This window comes from Triticum urartu, chromosome 7A (assembly GCF_056163025.1).
Source record: "Triticum urartu cultivar PI428250 chromosome 7A, HENAU_Tu73, whole genome shotgun sequence".
In the NCBI taxonomy this organism is placed as follows: domain Eukaryota; kingdom Viridiplantae; phylum Streptophyta; class Magnoliopsida; order Poales; family Poaceae; genus Triticum; species Triticum urartu.
The window spans coordinates 498,488,677-498,506,795 of NC_141879.1; the positions used below are offsets into that span (position 1 = coordinate 498,488,677).

Here is an 18,119-nt window from a genome sequence, read left to right on the forward strand (position 1 = left end):
TCTGGTTTACAGGGCTATACTAGCAAGTAATAGTGGGCTCACATAGCAATTTTGTCTCATGCAAGAGCCTGGCTATATGCGTGCTCCAAGGTTCGAAACTGCCACGTTCGGGTTGCGCTTGGCTCTTCGCCTCTTCGAGAAGACGAACAATGACATTACTACTACTGCTTCTATAGTATCGAATCCACTGCTGCATGTCCGTCCACTGCGAGCGTGAGGGATAGCTTGTTGTAGTACTACTATAAGAAAAAGCCTGTCCTCGTTTGCGAGCCATCGCGCGCATGGGCGAGGGAGAAGGCGAGTAGTAAAATAAAGCTTCTCCTCATTGTATGAGTTGACATACCCACAGTGTACAATACTCCATTTGCTGGAACCTCTAACATACCCCACCACAAATTAAAATATATATTCCTGTCTTGACCAGATGAGCGTGCAAACTACAATCACCAGGATGACAGGTAGGGCCAGAAGATTATTTTAATAAAAAAAGAATGGAGCCGACCCCAACGATTTTAAAGCTTACAGGCATGGTACACGCTATCCTAGATTACTCTACACATGAAACTACCACACGAGCGTTCGGGCTGTGCTTGGCTCTTTGCCTCTTTGGGAAGTCGAACAATGATGGAGTACTGCTACAGTGGAGGAGTACTATAGTATGCTTCTGGCCATCTGACACCGATTGAACTGCTGCATGTCCACCGCGTGCGGGAGGGAGATCATGTAGCGAACGAAAGCTTCTCCTAGTCCTGCCAGCCACCACGCTCATGGGCGAGGGAGGGACGCAGCTTCATTGACTTACTGCTCCTACCTTTGCGTGTATGACAGGTGGGCCCAATAGGAGGGTGGCCCACCTATCATGCAGCCAAAGGCAGGTGCGGTTAAGGCGAGAGGGTGTTGTAGTAATCAAACTTCTCGGTCTTGTATGAGTTGACACGACACATCAAAGCACCACACTCAATATATTTCAATAATTTGTGTTTACCGATGCATTAATTACAACGCATGCATGCATGCCGTGACTCTCCTTTTGATACTTGCATGTGTTGATTTAATGCACCTTGAAGTAGTATGAATATGTGACGATAAATCTTTGTGATGCCCCGGCCCTAATAAAGAGAGGATGGTTGTGCACGAGGAGGGCAGAACTCCGAGGAGGGTGAGATCATGCAGATGGAATAGGACCCGACGATGGAGCTCTCTATGGTTTTGATGGACCTCACCTTGCTCCATCGCCCCTTGTTCCTTCGCCCCTTGAAGCCTCCTGTGTATGAGGTTCGAATACACCTCCTCCGTTCGGTTGATTGAGCAAGGTGTAGGTTTCTTGATTGATGTGCTGTTCGATTGATTTGTGCAGTGCAAGGGAGGGCACCTGGCCTGCACGGACTATCGCGTCGAGCACCCCGGGAACCAGTGGCAGTGCCAGAAGTGCGAGCGCGGTGGTGGCTTCGACGTGTGGAACATGGTGGTGGACACTATCCTCTCCTCGGTGAGGGTGGAGTGCCCGCACGAAGGCTGTGGGCTCTACGTCACTTACCACAAGCTCGCCGATCACCAGAGCGTGTGTCCCCTCGTGCCCTGCAAATGCCCCGTGCTCGTCCGCAGCTACGAAGGCTCGCCGCCGGCACTCTCCCACCACATCCGCACCGTGCATCCCATGCCCGTGCACAGGATCCAGTACGGCAAGGTGCTCCAGCTGCAAGTGCCACTGTTGGAGCCACGTCTCTTGCTGTTCGCGGAGGAGGACGGTTGCGCGTTTTATTGGTCGGCGGCGTGCTCGACATCGGCGCGCCTTTCACCGTGTCGGTTGCTACGTCTTGAGATTGCGTTGGTTTTCCCCGAAGAGGAAGGGATGATGCAGCAGAGTAGCGTAAGTATTTCCCTCAGTTTTTGAGAACCAAGGTATCAATCCAGTAGGAGCCCACGCTCAAGTCCCTCGTACCTGCACAAACCGATAGCTACTCGCAACCAACGCGATTAGGGGTTGTCAATCCCTTCACGGTCACTTACGAGAGTGAGATCTGATAGATATAATATTTTTGGTATTTTTGGTATAAAGATGCAAAGTAAAAAGTAAAGACAAAGTAAAAAGCAAAAGCAAGATTAAAGTGATGGAGATTGATATGATGAGAATAGACCCGGGGGACATAGGTTTCACTAGTGGCTTCTCTCAAGAGCATAAGTATTCTACGATGGGTGAACAAATTACTTCTGAGCAATTGACAGAATTGAGCATAGTTATGAGAATATCTAGGCATGATCATGTATATAGGCATCACGTCCGTGACAAGTGGATCGAAACGATTCTGCATCTACTACTATTACTCCACTCATCGACCGCTATCCAGCATGCATCTAGAGTATTAAGTTAAAAACAGAGTAACGCCTTAAGCAAGATGACATGATGTAGAGAGATAAATTCATGCAATATGAAATAAACCCCATCTTGTTATCCTCGATGGAAACGATACAATATGTGACTTGCTGCCCCTTCTGTCACTTGGTAAGGACACCGCAAGATCGAACCCAAAGCTAAGCACTTCTCCCATGGCAAGAACTACCAATCTAGTTGGCCAAACCAAACGGATAATTCGAAGAGACTTGCAAAGATAACCAATCATACATAAAAGAATTCAGAGAAGATTCAAATATTATTCATAGATAGACTTGATCATAAACCCACAATTCATCAGTCTCAACAAACACATCGCAAAAAGAAGATTACATCGAATAGATCTCCACAAGAGAGGGGGAGAACTTTGTATTGAGATTCAAAGAGAGAGAAGAAGCCATCTAGCTACTAACTATGGACCCGAAGGTCTTAGGTAAACTACTCACACTTCATCGGAGAGGCTATGATGATGTAGAAGCCCTCCGTGATGATGGCCCTCTTCCGGCGGAGCTCCGGAACAGGCCCCAAGATGGGATCACGTGGATACAGAAAGTTGCGGTGGTGGAATTAGGTTTTTGGCTCCTGTTCTGATCATTTGGGGGTACGTGTGTATATATAGGAGGAATAAGTACGCCGAAGGAGCAAAGAGGGGCCCATGAGGCAGGGGGGCGTGCCCCCACCCTCGTGACCGCCTCTTTTGTTCCTTGGAGCAGGGTCCAAGTCTCTTGGATCACGTTTGGTGAGAAAATCACGTTCCCGAAGATTTTATTCCGTTTGAACTCCGTTTGATATTCCGTTTATCCGAAACACTGAAATAGGCAAAAAACAACAATTCTGGGCTGGGCCTCCGGTTAATTGGTTAGTCCCAAAAATAATATAAAAGTGGAAAATAAAGCCCAATATAGTCCAAAACAGTAGATAATATAGCATGGAGCAATCAAAAATTATAGATACGTCGGAGACGTATCAGGCATCCCCAAGCTTAATTCCTGCTCGTCCTCGAGTAGGTAAATGATAAAAAAGAATTTTTGATGCGGAGTGCTACTTGGCATAATTTCAATGCAAATCTTCTTAATTGTGGTATGAATATTCAGATTAGAAAGATTCAACACAAAATTTTATATTGACATAAAAATTAAATACTTCAAGCATACTAACAAAGCAATTATGTCTTCTCAAAATAAAATGGCCAAAGAAAGTTATCCCTACAAAATCATATAGTCTGGCTATGCTCCATCTTCACCACACAAAGTATTCAAATCATGCACAACCCCGATGACAAGCCAAGCAATTGATTCATACTCTAACTTTTTCAAAACTTTTTCAATCTTCACGCAATACATGAGCGTGAGCCATGGATATAGCACTATAGGTGGAATAGAATGGTGGTTGTGGAGAAGACAAAAAGGAGGGGAAGATAGTCTCACATCAACTAGGCGTATCAATGGGCTATGGAGATGCCCATCAATAGATATCAATGTGAGTGAGTAGGGATTGCCATGCAACGGATGCACTAGAGCTATAAGTGTATGAAAGCTCAACAAAAGAAACTAGTGGGTGCGCATCCAACTTGCTTGCTCACGAAGACCCAGGGCAATTTTGAGGAAGCCCATTATTGGAATATACAAGCCAAGTTCTATAATGTAAAATTCCCACTAGTATATGAAAGTGACAATCATATGAGACTCTCTATATGAAGAACATGGTGCTACTTTGAAGCACAATATATGAGACTCGCTATATCACGGTGCTACTTTGAAGCACAAGTGTGGAAAAAGGATAGTAGCATTGCCCTTTTTTTGGGCCTTCTTTTTTTCTTTGGCCTTTCTCTTTTTTTTTATTTGGGACAATGCTCTATTGAATGATGATCATCACACTTTTATTTATTAACAACTCAATGATTACAACTCGATTCTAAAACAAAGTATGACTCTATATGGATGCCTCCGGCGGTGTACCGGGATATGCAATGAATCAAGAGTGACAAGTATGAAGAAATTATGAACGGTGGCTTTGCCACAAATACTATGTCAACTACATGATCATGCTAAGCAATATGACAATGATGAATATGTCATGATGAACTAGATGGTGGAAAGTTGCATGGCAATATATCTCGGAATGGCTATGGAAATGCCATAATAGGTAGGTATGGTGGCTGTTTTGAGGAAGGTATATGGTAGGTGTATGATACCGGCGAAAGGTGCACAGTATTAGAGAGGCTAGCAAAGGTGGAAGGGTGAGAGTGCGTATAATCCATGGACTCAACATTAGTCATAAAGAACTCATATACTTATTGCAAAAATCTAGAAGTTATCAAAGCAAAGTATTACGCGCATGCTCCTAGGGGGATAGATTGGTAGGAAAAGACCATCGCTCATCCCCGACCGCCACTCATAAGGAAGACAATCAATAAATAAATCATGCTCCGACTTTGTTACATAACGGTTCACCATACGTGCATGCTACGGGAATCACAAACCTTAACACAAGTATTCTTTAAATTCACAACTACTCAACTAGCATGACTTTAATATTATCACCTCCATATCTCAAAACAATTATCATGCTTCAATCTTTTCTTAGTATTCAACACACTCAAAATAAAGTTTCACAAATCTTGAATACCAAGCATATTATTATTAAGCAAATTACCATGCTATTAAGAGACTCTCAAAATAATTTAAGTGAAGCATGAGAGATCAATAGTTTCTTTAAAACACATCCACCACCGTTCTCTAAAAGATCTAAGTGAAGCACATAGAGAAAAATAATAACACTCAAAAGATATAAGTGAAGCACATAGAGAAAATTATCTAGCTCAAAAGATGTAAGTGAAGCACATAGAGCAAAACTATTTAGCTCAAAAGATATAAGTGAAGCACATAGAGTATTCTATCAAATTTTAATTCATGTATGGCTCTCTCAAAAGGTGTGTACAGCAAGGATGATTGTGGCATACTAAGACATAAAGACACAAATAATATAAGACGCTCCAAGCAAAACACATATCATGTTGGTGAATAAAAATATAGCTCCAAGTAAATTACTGATGGAAGTGGACGAAAGAGGGGATGCCTTCCGGGGCATCCCCAAGCTTTGACTTTTTGGTGTCCTTGGATTATCTTGGGGGTGCCATGGGCATCCCCAAGCTTAGGCTCTTGCCACTCCTTGTTCCATGATCCATCAAAAGAATTCACCCAAAACTTGAAAACTTCACAACACAAAACTCAAAATAGAAAACTCGTGAGCTCCGTTAGCGAAAGAAAACAAAAGACCACTTCAAGGTACTGTATTGAACTCATTCTTTATTTATATTGGTGTTAAACCTACTGTATTCCAACTTCTCTATGGATTATAAACTATTTTACTATCCATAGATTCATCAAAATAAGCAAACAATACACGAAAAATAGAATCTGTCAAAAACAGAACAGTCTGTAGTAATCTGTAGCTAGCACAAGATCTGAAACCCCAAAAATTCTAAAATAAATTTCTGGATGTGAGGAATTTATCTATTAATCATCTTCAAAAATAATTAACTAAATATCACTCTTCAAATAAAAATGACAGCATTTCTCGTGAGCTCTAAAGTTTCTGTTTTTTACAGCAAGTTCAACAAGACTTTCCCCAAGTCTTCCCAATGGTTCTACTTGGCACAAACACTAATTAAACACAAAAAACACAACCAAAACAGAGGCTAAATAATTTATTTATTACTAAGCAGGAGCAAAAATCAAGGAATAAAAATAAAATTGGGTTGCCTCCCAACAAGCGCTATCGTTTAACGCCCCTAGCTAGGCATAAAAGCGAGGATAGATCTAGGTATTGCCATTGAGAATAATTAACCGTAATATTATCTAGGAGTTTAGTAGCATCTCCTAAAGTTATTTCCATAAAATTTCCACCCACGGCCGAATCTAAAAGACTTCAAGAAGCAAAATTCAATCCGGCATAAAATTTTTGTATAATCATCCACAAATTCAAACCATGAGTAGGGCAATTACGTATCATTAATTTCATTCTCTCCCAAGCTTGTGCAACATGTTCATGATCAAGTTGTTTAAAGTTCATAATATCGTTTCTAAGAGAGATGAACTTAGCGGGAGGAAAATACTTAGAGATAAAAGAATCTTTGCACTTGTTCCATGAATCAATACTATTCTTAGGCAAAGACGAAAACCAAGCTTTAGCATGATCTCTAAGCGAAAAAGGAAATAGCTTCAATTTAACGACATCATTATTGACATCGTTTTTCTTTTGCATATCACATAAATCAACGAAGCTATTCAGATGAGTAGCGGCATCTTCACTAGGAAGGCCGGCGAATTGATCTTTCATAACAAGATTCAACAAAGCAGCATTGATTTCACAAGATTCAGCATCGGTAAGAGGAGCAATCTGTCAGATTTCGGGTTCCGGCTGACCCTTGAGGTTCAAACACTGGGGTGCACGCGGAGATTTCGCCTCCTACCTACCTGCACCCCTCCGCCTCGCTAAGATCTAAACTGTGGAAAGAACAACACAAGAGACACAGGGTTTATACTGGTTCGGGCCACCGTTGTGGTGTAATACCCTACTCCAGTGTGTGGTGTGGTGGATTGCCTCTTGGGCTGATGATGACGAACAATACAAGGAAGAACAGCCTCGCGAGGGTCTGTTCTTGGCTGGGGCGATGAACTGCTGGGAGGAGTTCAGACACCTTTCTCTCTCTCTCTTTCTGATCGAAACCTCTCTCTAAAGAGCCTCCTTCCTCGAACCCCTCCGATCTCCCTTTCCCTCTCACGGGTGGCTGATCCTATTTATAGAGGCCCTGGTCCTCTTCCCAAATATCAGCTATCCTGACAAAAGTAGTCTTCGCCTGCGCAAAGCTCTGGTGATGACGCCGTCTTGGGCTCCACGGTGACCTCCATCTCGTAGTCCTCCTGGTCTTGGTCTCGTTGCACCGAAATGGCAACCTTTGCCTGATGCCTCGGTACTCCACGGCTGCGCTTGCCCCCTTTGCACCAAAGGGGAAAGGAGGACACTGCGCGGGGTGGCACCCGCCTGGCGCCCTTGGTCGTCATGGCTTGCATCACAGGCACCTCGTGAGGTATCCTGCCTTGGTCTCTCCGCCTCCTCGTGAGCCAGCCTAACGAGGCCGTGCCTGAGGAAGCTCTGCATCATCCGCCCCGCGAGACTTGGCCCCTCGCGAGGGTCTTGGGTTTGTGTTGGTGAAGATGGGCCGCGCTGGGCCCCCCTTTGAGCCATGCCGCAGGCCGCAGGCAGGCAAGTCTGGGGACCCCCGTTCCCAGAACACCGACAGTAGCCCCAGGGCCCAAGGCGCGCCCGGACTTGGCCGTGCAGGGAGGCGGAAGGGCAAGAGCGAAGCGCCGCGGGCCCTAACAGCCTGCGGCCTTGGGCGCCGCGTGGCGGTTGATTGGACGTGGGCACCTTAGCAACCGCGCGAGTTGATAAAGGAGCGGCATCCACCTAGGCTTTGCTTCTTGCTTTCCCCGGTTGCTGCTCAGATCCCCTTTCTTGCGTCTCTCCTTCCTTCCTCCAAAATTTCCAGATCCACTCCGACCGTGTGACCTAGGAAGCCATGGCACCTCGTCAGCCCCCGGCCGTAGCTTGGTACTCGTCTGCCCTGGACCCGCCGAACGTGTCGGAGGCGAGCCTTGCCCGGTTGCGCCGGATGGCGACGGCGCGGGGCATCAACGGGGCGAAGGTGTTTAAAGCCGGCTCCGCCACCCCTGAGGGTCAAGGGAGCACCTTCTATCCGCTCTTCGTAAGTGCCATTGCTGCTGGCCTGGTGCCTCCCTTCTCCGAGTTCTTCTTCTCTGTCCTCCGCCACTATAAGCTGCAAGCCCTGCATCTCCACCCCAACTCCGTCCTTCTCCTGGCAATCTTCGCCTATTACTACGAGGCTCACGTAGGGGTGCAGCCCTCAGTGGCCTTGCTGCGCCACTACTTCTACCTCCGGACCTCTCATGGTACTGCTTCTGCGTGCGCGAGCTTCGTCGCGTACGGTGGCGCCATTGCCATTTCGAACCCCGAGAAAAGGATTGAGGGCTTCAGGAGCAAGTGGGTCTTGGTGGATGCTGGGCGCATCCACCCTCGGCTGATCTTGCCCACGGAGCAGCCCACGAACTCCAGCGATTGGGATCGAGCGGAGCTCACGGACCCCCGCGCGAAGCTGATGTTGGAGAAGATGGACGCGGATCTGAGGCCGGCCAATATGGCGGCAGCGAAGCTGACCGACGCGTCACTGCTGAGGGAATTCCTGGAGCACCAGCTGGCTCCGCTTCGGCAGTACTCACTTCCGACTGGAGGCCCCGTCCGAACCCCGCGGCCCTAGCCGACGGAGATCTGGCTGTGGTCCTCCAATCTCTGGTCGGGGGCGATGTGGCGAGGTTGGCGGGCGCTCCTACGCCCTTGTTCCTCCGTGACGACTGGGAGCAGGTAGTGGAGTCCATGCCCGTATTCAACGGGGATGGGCCCGTGCCCGTGGAAACTCCTGAGGAACCAGTGGACGTGCCCTCCGACGACTCCAGCGAAGAGGAGGAAGGAGGGGAGCGGGGAAAAGGGCCTGACTCCGAGGCGACTGACGGAGAGTCGAGGGCTCCCCTCCTCCGCGCAGGTCCCGCGTTCTCCGCCTCTCTCCGAGCGATGACGACGAGGATGACGACGAAGACGACGACGAGGACAATGACGAGCAGGACGGCGGGAGCTCGCCCCCGATCCCGAAGAAGGACAGGACCGGGCTGATCTCCCGCGGGTCTGCCCCGGCCCTGGGGCGGACCGCAGACGCACCTTCCGCCTCCAAGCTTCCCGAGGTTAACCCTTCCAGCCGGCTTTTAGGCTTCAAATTTGGCCGGAGGCCGCTTGAGCTCACTGGCGACGACCCGTAAGCATTCGATTCTTGTCTTTATCTCTTGCTCTGCTTCTGAGGCTTGACGTCCGCATCTCTTGGATAGGCTAGCGCCCGCAGCAAAGAAGCCGAAGGGAGCTCCCGAGGTTCCATCCGTGGCAGCGCTTCTGCCCGCGAAGGAGGGTGACCGCGACGCACAGGCTTCTCCTGCCCGGTCGTCCTCGCGAGGCCTGGCTGAGCCGGCTGGGGCGAGCTCAGCCCCCACGGCCCAAGTGGCTCCCGAGGTGCTCTTGCCTGCCGCCGCCACTACAGCTGTCGGGGCGCGGCAGACTCCGCCTCAAGATGCTGTGGCCGCGCTGCCGCCTTCTCCTCCTACTCCACCAGCTGCTATCTCTCCGACTCCTTCTGCCGTTCTGGATCGTGTTGTTGCTGAGCTGGACCGACTGCGTCAGGATCTTCTTGGCGCCGACCCCGCTTGTTGGCCAGGCGCTTGGAGCTGGCTTCAGGATGGGTTCGCTCCGACTCTTCGATTCGGGCGGCACTGGTACAGGCCTCGACGGCATGCGACGAGGAGAAGCAGGCCGTCCTTGAGGCGAAGGCTGCTCGTGACGCAGCCCTGGGGGAGGTGGTCGACGTCCATGGACGTTGCATGGCGCTGGAGGGCGAACTGCAAGATTTGCGGGACTAGCTCGCGAACGAGGTCCGCCTTCGCCAAGAGCAGGAAGAAGGCGTGAAGGCTCGCGAGGCGGCTCTCAAGGAGAGGGAGGTCAAGCTCAAGAAACGCCGCGACCGCCTAGGCAAGCTGGAGCAGGAGTTGGGGGCGAGGAAGGCCAAGCTGGACGACGAGGCCCTGGTTCTTGCCGAGGACCGCGTGGCCTTCACGGAGATGGAGGCAAGGGCTCGCTCCTCACTGAGGACGCTTTACGACAGCGGCCTGGAGAGCCCACTGGCTGGCGCCGAGGACGGCCCCGCCAAGCTGCTTCCCTTCCTGGTTCACGCTCTTGAAGATGTCGCCCTTGGCCTTGGCCCCACGGCCGAGGCCGAGGCGCATGTCCTGTCTTCTGTAGCACTGACGCGGGTCCTCACCCACATCTACCTTCGCGATCCTGGTGTCGACCTCGACAGCCTGCTGGAGCCAGTGAGCGGCGAGTGTGCCGCTGCCGAGGCCGTGAAGGGTCGCGCAGAGGCCCTGCTGGGGAAGTTCCGGGCCTTCAGCACCAAGCCGAAGCAAGGCGCTGCCGACCCCACCGCTCCGTGAGGCGTACCCAATCCGCGCTGCTCCATTGCCGACAAGTGACTCCGTCGTGACTCCTGTCCTGCCTTTAATTCCTGCACATGTATCATGCCTCGGGGAGGCGTTTAAACTTGCGTTTGGCATTGAGATAACAGTGTGGACTGTAATATTTGCTTTCGAATTCCTTGAAATTTGTGCCTTTCCTTCCTACTTGCTTATGTTCTACGCCGGCAGAGCCCGGCCCCGCGCATGCCTCACCCAGCGTTGGTCCCGACCGGAAACCAGGATGGGGCCAAGGAGTGAGGGGCCACGTGACAAGTTAGGCTCCTGAGTCGCGATGCTCAGGAGTCCCCCTTGGCGCACGAACAACAAGTAGGGAGGTGTGATGCGGGTGGATCTACCGTTCTACGTCTGCAGAGCCCGGCCGCGCACGTGCCTCACCTAGCGTTGGTCCCGACCGGAAACTAGGACGGGGCCATGGAGTGAGGGGCTACGTGACCAGTTAGGCTCCTGAGTCGCGATGCTCAGGAGTCCCCCTTGATGCTCAAATGGCCTTCGTACCTTGGCTCCGCTCGGGGAGAGACGCGTGACGAACCAGGCCCGGGGGGACCTGGCTGGGCGGCGTGCGTCTGGGTGTGACCCAGGTGCAGCCCCCGTGCCCAGCCCCCTCACGCGGCGCTCCCGAGGGGAGGCGTTACGATGAGGCTAGAAACTGAGCTCTGGGCTCCCTGAGGTTGGTGCGGCCCGGGGGCCACCCTTAGTTGTTTATCACCAGCGCGGAGCATAGCGCTACCGTATGTGTACGGGCATAGCCGCTCCTCGGCAGTGTCGTCAGCCAGCACGGAGCATGGTTCTTCCACTAGTACGTGGGAGGGCCCCCCCTCCGGGAGGAGCCCCCGGGGCGTGTACAGCCCCGCCCTGACACGTGGCTGGCACGGTAGGGCCTGGCGAGGTGTATCTGGGGGAAATACTTACGCTACTTTGCTGCATCATCCTTTCCTCTTCAAGGAAATCCAACGCAGTGCTCAAGAGGTAGCAAGAAGATTTCTGGCGCTGTTGCCGTGGAGGTCTATGCAAAAGTCAACACACCAAGTACCCATCACAAACCTTATCTCCTCCATTACATTATTTGCCATTTGCCTCTCGTTTTCCTCTCCCCCAATTCTCCCTTGCCGTTTTATTCGCCCTTCTTCTGTCCGTCTTTTTGTTTGCTTTTATGTCTTGGCTCATTTGATCGTTTGGTTGGTATAGTTGTTTATTTATTACTAAACAGAGAACCTAAGATCTATGGATCCTCATCCGCTTGCTAATCTTTTTAAGAGATCCAATTATGATGAACCAATTGCTAGTGAGTTTTGTGCACTAGATTATCTTTATAAGGTTTTGCTTGAAATTCGTGAATCTGAAAAGTATGATGAATTACTTTATGAAGCGATTCATGATAGATTTTTGAATAGAAAGCATGATTGCAATGACGATAGTATAAATTCTATTAATGTCAATTGTGCTTATAATATGCAAAACCCTAAGCTTGGGGATGCTATTTTTGCTATGTCCTCTACTTGTTGCAATGATCATGATTGGGGTGATTCTTCTTTTGATCTTGAGAATTTATTTACTCCCCATGATGATTATGAGATTGATAATAGTGTTTGCAATAATACTGAAAGTGGGTTTGGAAGAGTGTCAACTTTAGATCCCACATATTTTGATAATGTTCAATCTTATGAAATTTTTGATAAAAGTGGGTTTGGAGAGATCATGAATTTAGTTAATGTTAATCCCACTATTTTGGAAGAGTGTCAAATTTGCATGCATGTGGATCGTGTTGAAAATATTTTATGTGATAGATATTTTGTTGAATTTTCTTATGATCCCACATGCAATTATTATGAGAGAGGAAAATATGGTTGTAGAAATTTTCATGTTACTAAATTACCTCTCATTATGTTAAGATTGCTATTGTTTCTTTCCGCTTCCTTGCATATGCTAGTTTTTGCTTGCCTTGGTAATTTGTTTGCCTATAAGATGCATATGCATAGGAAGTATGTTAGACTTAGATGTGTTTGTCACATGCTTTATGATGCTCCTTTTGTGCTTCAATTCTTGTCTTTCATGTGAGCATCATTAAAATTATCAATGCCTAGCTATAAGGCTTTAAAGAAAAGCGCTTGTTGGGAGACAACCCAATATTTTTCCTTGCTGTTATTAAATAAATAATTTACCTAGCCTCTGTTTTGGTTGTGTTTTTTGTGTTCAGTTAGTGTTTGTGCCAAGTAGAACCGTTGGGAAGACTTGGGGAAAGTCTTGTTATCTTGCTGTAAAAAACAGAAACTTTAGCGCTCACGAGAACTGCTGCCATTTTTATTTGGAAAGTCCTATTTAGTTAATTATTTTTGAAGATGATTAATAGATAAATTCCTCACGTCCAGCAATTTATTTTAGAATTTTTGGGGTTCCAGATCTTGCGCTAGCTACAGATTACTACAGACTGTTCTGTTTTTGACAGATTCTGTTTTTCGTGTGTTGTTTGCTTATTTTGATGAATCTATGGCTAGTAAAATAGTTTATAAACAATAGATAAGTGGGAATACAGTAGGTTTAACACCAATATAAATATATAATGAGTTCATTACAGTACCTTGAAGTGGTCTTTTGTTTTCTTTCGCTAACGGAGCTCACGAGATTTTCTACTTTAAGTTTTGTGTTGTGAAGTTTTCAAGTTTTGGGTAAAGATTTGATGGATTATGGAACAAGGAGTGGAAAGAGCCTAAGCTTGGGGATTTCCATGGCACCCCCAAGATAATCTAAGGACACCTAAAAGCCAAAGCTTGGGGATGCCCCGGAAGGCATCCCCTCTTTCGTCTACTTCTATCGGTAACTTTACTTGGAGCTATATTTTTATTCACCACATGATATGTGTTTTTCTTGGAGCATCTTGTATGATTTGAGTCTTTGCTTTTTAGTTTACCACAATCATCCTTGCTGTACACACCTTTTGAGAGAGCCATACATGATTTGCAATTTGTTAGAATACTCTATGTGCTTCACTTATATCTTTTGAGTTATATAGTTTTGCTCTAGTACTTCACTTATATCTTTTAGAGCACGGTGGTGGATTTGTTTTATAGAAACTATTGATATCTCATGCTTCACTTAGATTATTTTGAGAGTCTTAAATAGCATGGTAATTTGCTTAAATAATCCTAATATGCTAGGTATTCAAGATTAGTAATTTTTTTTCTTATGAGTGTTTTGAATACTAAGAGAAGTTTGATGCTTGATGATTGTTTTGAGATATGGAGGTAATAATATCAAAGTCGTGCTAGTTGAGTAGTTGTGAATTTGAGAAATGCTAGTGTTGAAGTTTGCAAGTCCCGTAGCATGCACGTATGGTAAACGTTATGTAACAAATTTGAAACATGAGGTGTTCTTTGATTGTCCTCCTTATGAGTGGTGGTCGGGGACGAGCGATGGTCTTTTCCTACCAATCTATCCCCCTAGGAGCATGCGCGTAGTGCTTGGTTTTTGATGACTTGTAGATTTTTGCAATAAGTATGTGAGTTCTTTATGACTAATGTTGAGTCCATCGATTATACGCACTCTCACCCTTCCATCATTGCTAGCCTCTTCGGTACCGTGCATTGCCCTTTCTCACATTGAGAGTTGGTGCAAACTTCGCCAGTGCATCCAAACCCCGTGATATGATACGCTCTTTCACACATAAACCTCCTTATATCTTCCTCAAAACAGCCACCATACCTACCAATTATGGCATTTCCATAGCCATTCCGAGATATATTGCCATGTAACTTTCCACCATTCCGTTCATCATGACACATTCATCATTGTCATATTGCTTAGCATGATCATGTAGTTGACATAGTATTTGTGGCAAAACCACCGTTCATAATTCTTTCATACATGTCACTCTTGGTTCATTGCATATCCGGGTACACCGCCGGAGGCATTCATATAGAGTCATCTTTTGTTCTAGCATCGAGTTGTAATCATTGAGTTGTAAATAAATAGAAGTGTGATGATCATCATTTTCTAGAGCATTGTCCCAAGTGAGGAATTAAAAAAAGGGAGAGAAAGGCCATCAAAAAATAAGAGAAGGCCCAAAAAAGAGAGAAAAAGAGAGAAGGGACAATCCTACTATCCTTTGCCACACTTGTGCTTCAAAGTAGCACCATAATCTTCAGGATAAAGAGTCTTTTGTTTTGTCACTTTCATATACTAGTGGGAATTTTTCATTCTAGAACTTGGCAATGGGCCTCCTCAAGTGCCCTAGGTCTTCGTGAGCAAGCAAGTTGGATGCACACCCACTTAGTTTCTTTTGTTGAGCTTTCATACATTTATAGCTCTAGTGCATCCGTTGCATGGCAATCCCTACTCCTTGCATTAACATCAATCAATGGGCATCTCCATAGCCCATTGATTAGCCTCGTTGATGTGAGACTTTCTCCTTTTTTGTCTTCTCCACATAACCCCCATCATCATATTATATTCCACCCATAGTGCTGTGTCCATGGCTCGCGCTCATATATTGCGTGAAAGTTTATAGGTTTGAGATTACTAAAGTATGAAACAATTGCTTGGCTTGTCATTGGGGTTGTGCATGATGAGAGCATTCTTGTGTGACGAAAATGGAGCATGACTAAACTATATGATTTTGTAGGGATGAACTTCTTTGGCCATGTTATTTTGAGAAGACATAATTGCTTAGTTAGTATGCTTGAAGTATTATTATTTTTATGTCAATATGAACTTTTATCTTGAATCTTTCGGATCTGAATATTCATACCACAATTAAGAAGAATTACATTGAAATTATGCCAAGTAGCACTCCGCATCAAAATTATCTTTTTTATCATTTACCTACTCGAGGACGAGCAGAAATTAAGCTTGGGAATGCTTGATACTCTCCAATGTATCTATAATTTTTGATTGCTCCATGCTATATTATCTACTGTTTTGGACATTATTGGGCTTTATTATCCACTTTTATATTATTTTTGGGACTAACCTATTAATCGGAGGCCCAGCCCAGAATTGCTGTTTTTTTTGCCTATTTCAGAGTTTCACAGAAAAGGAATATCAAACGGAGTCCAAACGGAATGAAACCTTCGGGAACGTGATTTTTGGAACGAACATGATCCAGGAGACTTGGACCCTACGTCAAGAAACAAAGGAGGAAGCCACGAGGTAGGGGGGCGCGCCTACCCCCAGGCGCGCCCTCCACCCTCGTGGGCCCCCTGTTGCTCCACCGACGTACTCCTTCCTCCTATATATACCTATGTACACCCAAACGATCAAATACGGAGCCAAAACCCTAATTCCACCGCCGTAACTTTCTGTATCCACGAGATCCCATCTTGGGGCCTGTTCCGGAGCTCCGCCGGAGGGGGCATCCATCACGGAGGGCTTCTACATCGACACCATAGCCTCTCCGATGAAGTGTGAGTAGTTTACCTCAGACCTTCGGGTCCATAGTTATTAGCTAGATGGATTCTCCTCTCTTTTTGGATCTCAATACAATGTTCTCCCGCTCTCTTGTGGAGATCTATTCGATGTAATCTTCGTTTTGCGGTGTGTTTGTTGAGATCGGTGAATTGTGGGTTTATGATCAAGATTATCTATGAACAATATTTGAATCTTCTCTGAATTCTTTTATGTATGATTGGTTATCTTTGCAAGTCTCTTCGAATTATCAGTTTGGTTTGGCCTACTAGATTGATCTTTCTTGGAATGGGAGAAGTGCTTAGCTTTGGGTTCAATTTTGCGGTGTCCTTTCCCAGTGACAGTAGGGGCAGCAAGGCATGTATTGTATTGTTGCCATCGAGGATAACAGATGGGTTTTTTTATCATATCGCATGAATTTATCCCTCTACATCATGTCATCTTGCTTAAGGCGTTACTCTGTTTTCATGAACTTAATACTCTAGATGCATGCTGGATAGCGGTCGATGAGTGGAGTAATAGTAGTAGATGCAGGCAGGAGTCGGTCTACTTGTCTCAGACGTGATGCCTATATACATGATCATACCTAGATATTCTCATAACTATGCTCAATTCTGTTAATTGCTCAACAGTAATTCATTCACCCACCGTAAAATACTTATGCTCTTGAGAGAAGCCACTAGTGAAACCTATGGCCCCCGGGTCTATCTTCATCATATTAATCTTCCAACACTTAGTTATTTCCTTTGCTTTTTTACTTTGCTTTTATTTTACTTTGCATCTTTATCACAAAAATACCAAAAATATTATCTTATCATATCTATCAGATCTCACTCTCGTAAGTGACCGTGAAGGGATTGACAGCCCCTTATCGTGTTGGTTGCGAGGAGTTATTTTTTTTGTGCAGGTACGAGGGACTCGCGCGTAGCCTCCTACTGGATTGATACCTTGGTTCTCAAAAACTGAGGGAAATACTTATGCTACTTTGCTGCATCATCCTTTCCTCTTCAAGGAAATCCAACGCAGTGCTCAAGAGGTAGCAAGCAACATGAAACCTATGATAGAGCCAATCGGATGGTTGAGAACACTACAATTCATAGCTACAGATGTGTGTGTGAGAGAGGACAAGTGCGTGCGTGCACCTCTTCTCTTCCTGTATAACATACTAAACTCAGAGTACAAGTGTATGTGGGTGGCATCGACCTAGGGAGCAGTGATGGTGCGGGCGAGAAGTCCCGAGAGATAGGTGCAATGCGTCTAAAAAAAGACTAGTCTATAGCTCGCCACGAGGCTATTCCTGCCGAACGCCAAGTGTAAGATATGTATCTGACGTGCCAGTTTTTGCACATACACAGCAGTAGAAAAAGAACTAGTACCATGGCATACGCTACACCACGGTCGAGAACACGTGCCCACATTACGCCATCCAAGAATAGTGCCGCACTTCGAAACTAGAACCGTCAATAAATTTTGAGCGCGTCTCGTCACATTCCAAATTACTACTATTACCATGCTATATTTAATTGCAAACCTGTTCACACCAATCACAAACTAAACGGTTTCCCACTTAGGAGCATATTAGTAGTACTCGGGTACAAATACTACTATGCCAAGATGACTGCACATTCCTCCTCAACTCCTCATCCACAAAAACAATCAAGTCAATCAAGCCATGGCCAGCGTGAGCTCTGGGTCGAGAGATTTCCACTAGGGAGAGGCGAGCATGGAAGAGGAAGCACGAGAGATGTCCCGCCTCACCGCAAAGGCAGTCGACATGTCGAACCACGCAGCAGTAGCAACACAGAGATCCCGCCGCACCGCCGAAGCAGCACGGAGGTCCCGCCGCGCCATCGATGTAGCAGACTGGCCCGGCCATGCCGTGGAAGCAGCAGAGATGCCCCGCCGCACTGCCGAAGCAGCACGGAGGTCCCGCCGCGCTGTGGTGGCCTGGGAAAATTTCTCGCGGGCAGGCGAGGACTCTTACAGGCGCATGCATGCGATGGTCCATAGCCAGATGGATCAGATCTCCGGCTGGGCGAGGTTGTAGGATGAGGCTACCGGCGTCATCCGGCAACTAGGGGAGGGCAATGCGAATCTCTGGGGCGAGCACGACCTGCTGAGGGCGAAGATCACCGGAAGGGCGAAGCAGGAGGAGGAGACCGCTGCCTTGTTGCAGA

At 46.9% G+C, this 18,119-nt stretch overlaps 1 protein-coding gene across 1 annotated transcript in view; it reads left to right on the forward strand.

The window, feature by feature from the left end:
* The first annotated feature begins 1,191 nt into the window (after window positions 1-1,191).
* LOC147960124 (E3 ubiquitin-protein ligase SINA-like 10) overlaps window positions 1,192-18,119 on the forward strand; it is a 49,032-nt gene continuing 32,104 nt past the window's right edge. The window contains exons 1-2 of the mRNA XM_087533158.1: window positions 1,192-1,275; window positions 1,358-1,748. Coding sequence (XP_087389284.1) covers window positions 1,192-1,275; window positions 1,358-1,748 — 475 coding nt within the window. The remainder of the gene's footprint in view (window positions 1,276-1,357; window positions 1,749-18,119) is intronic.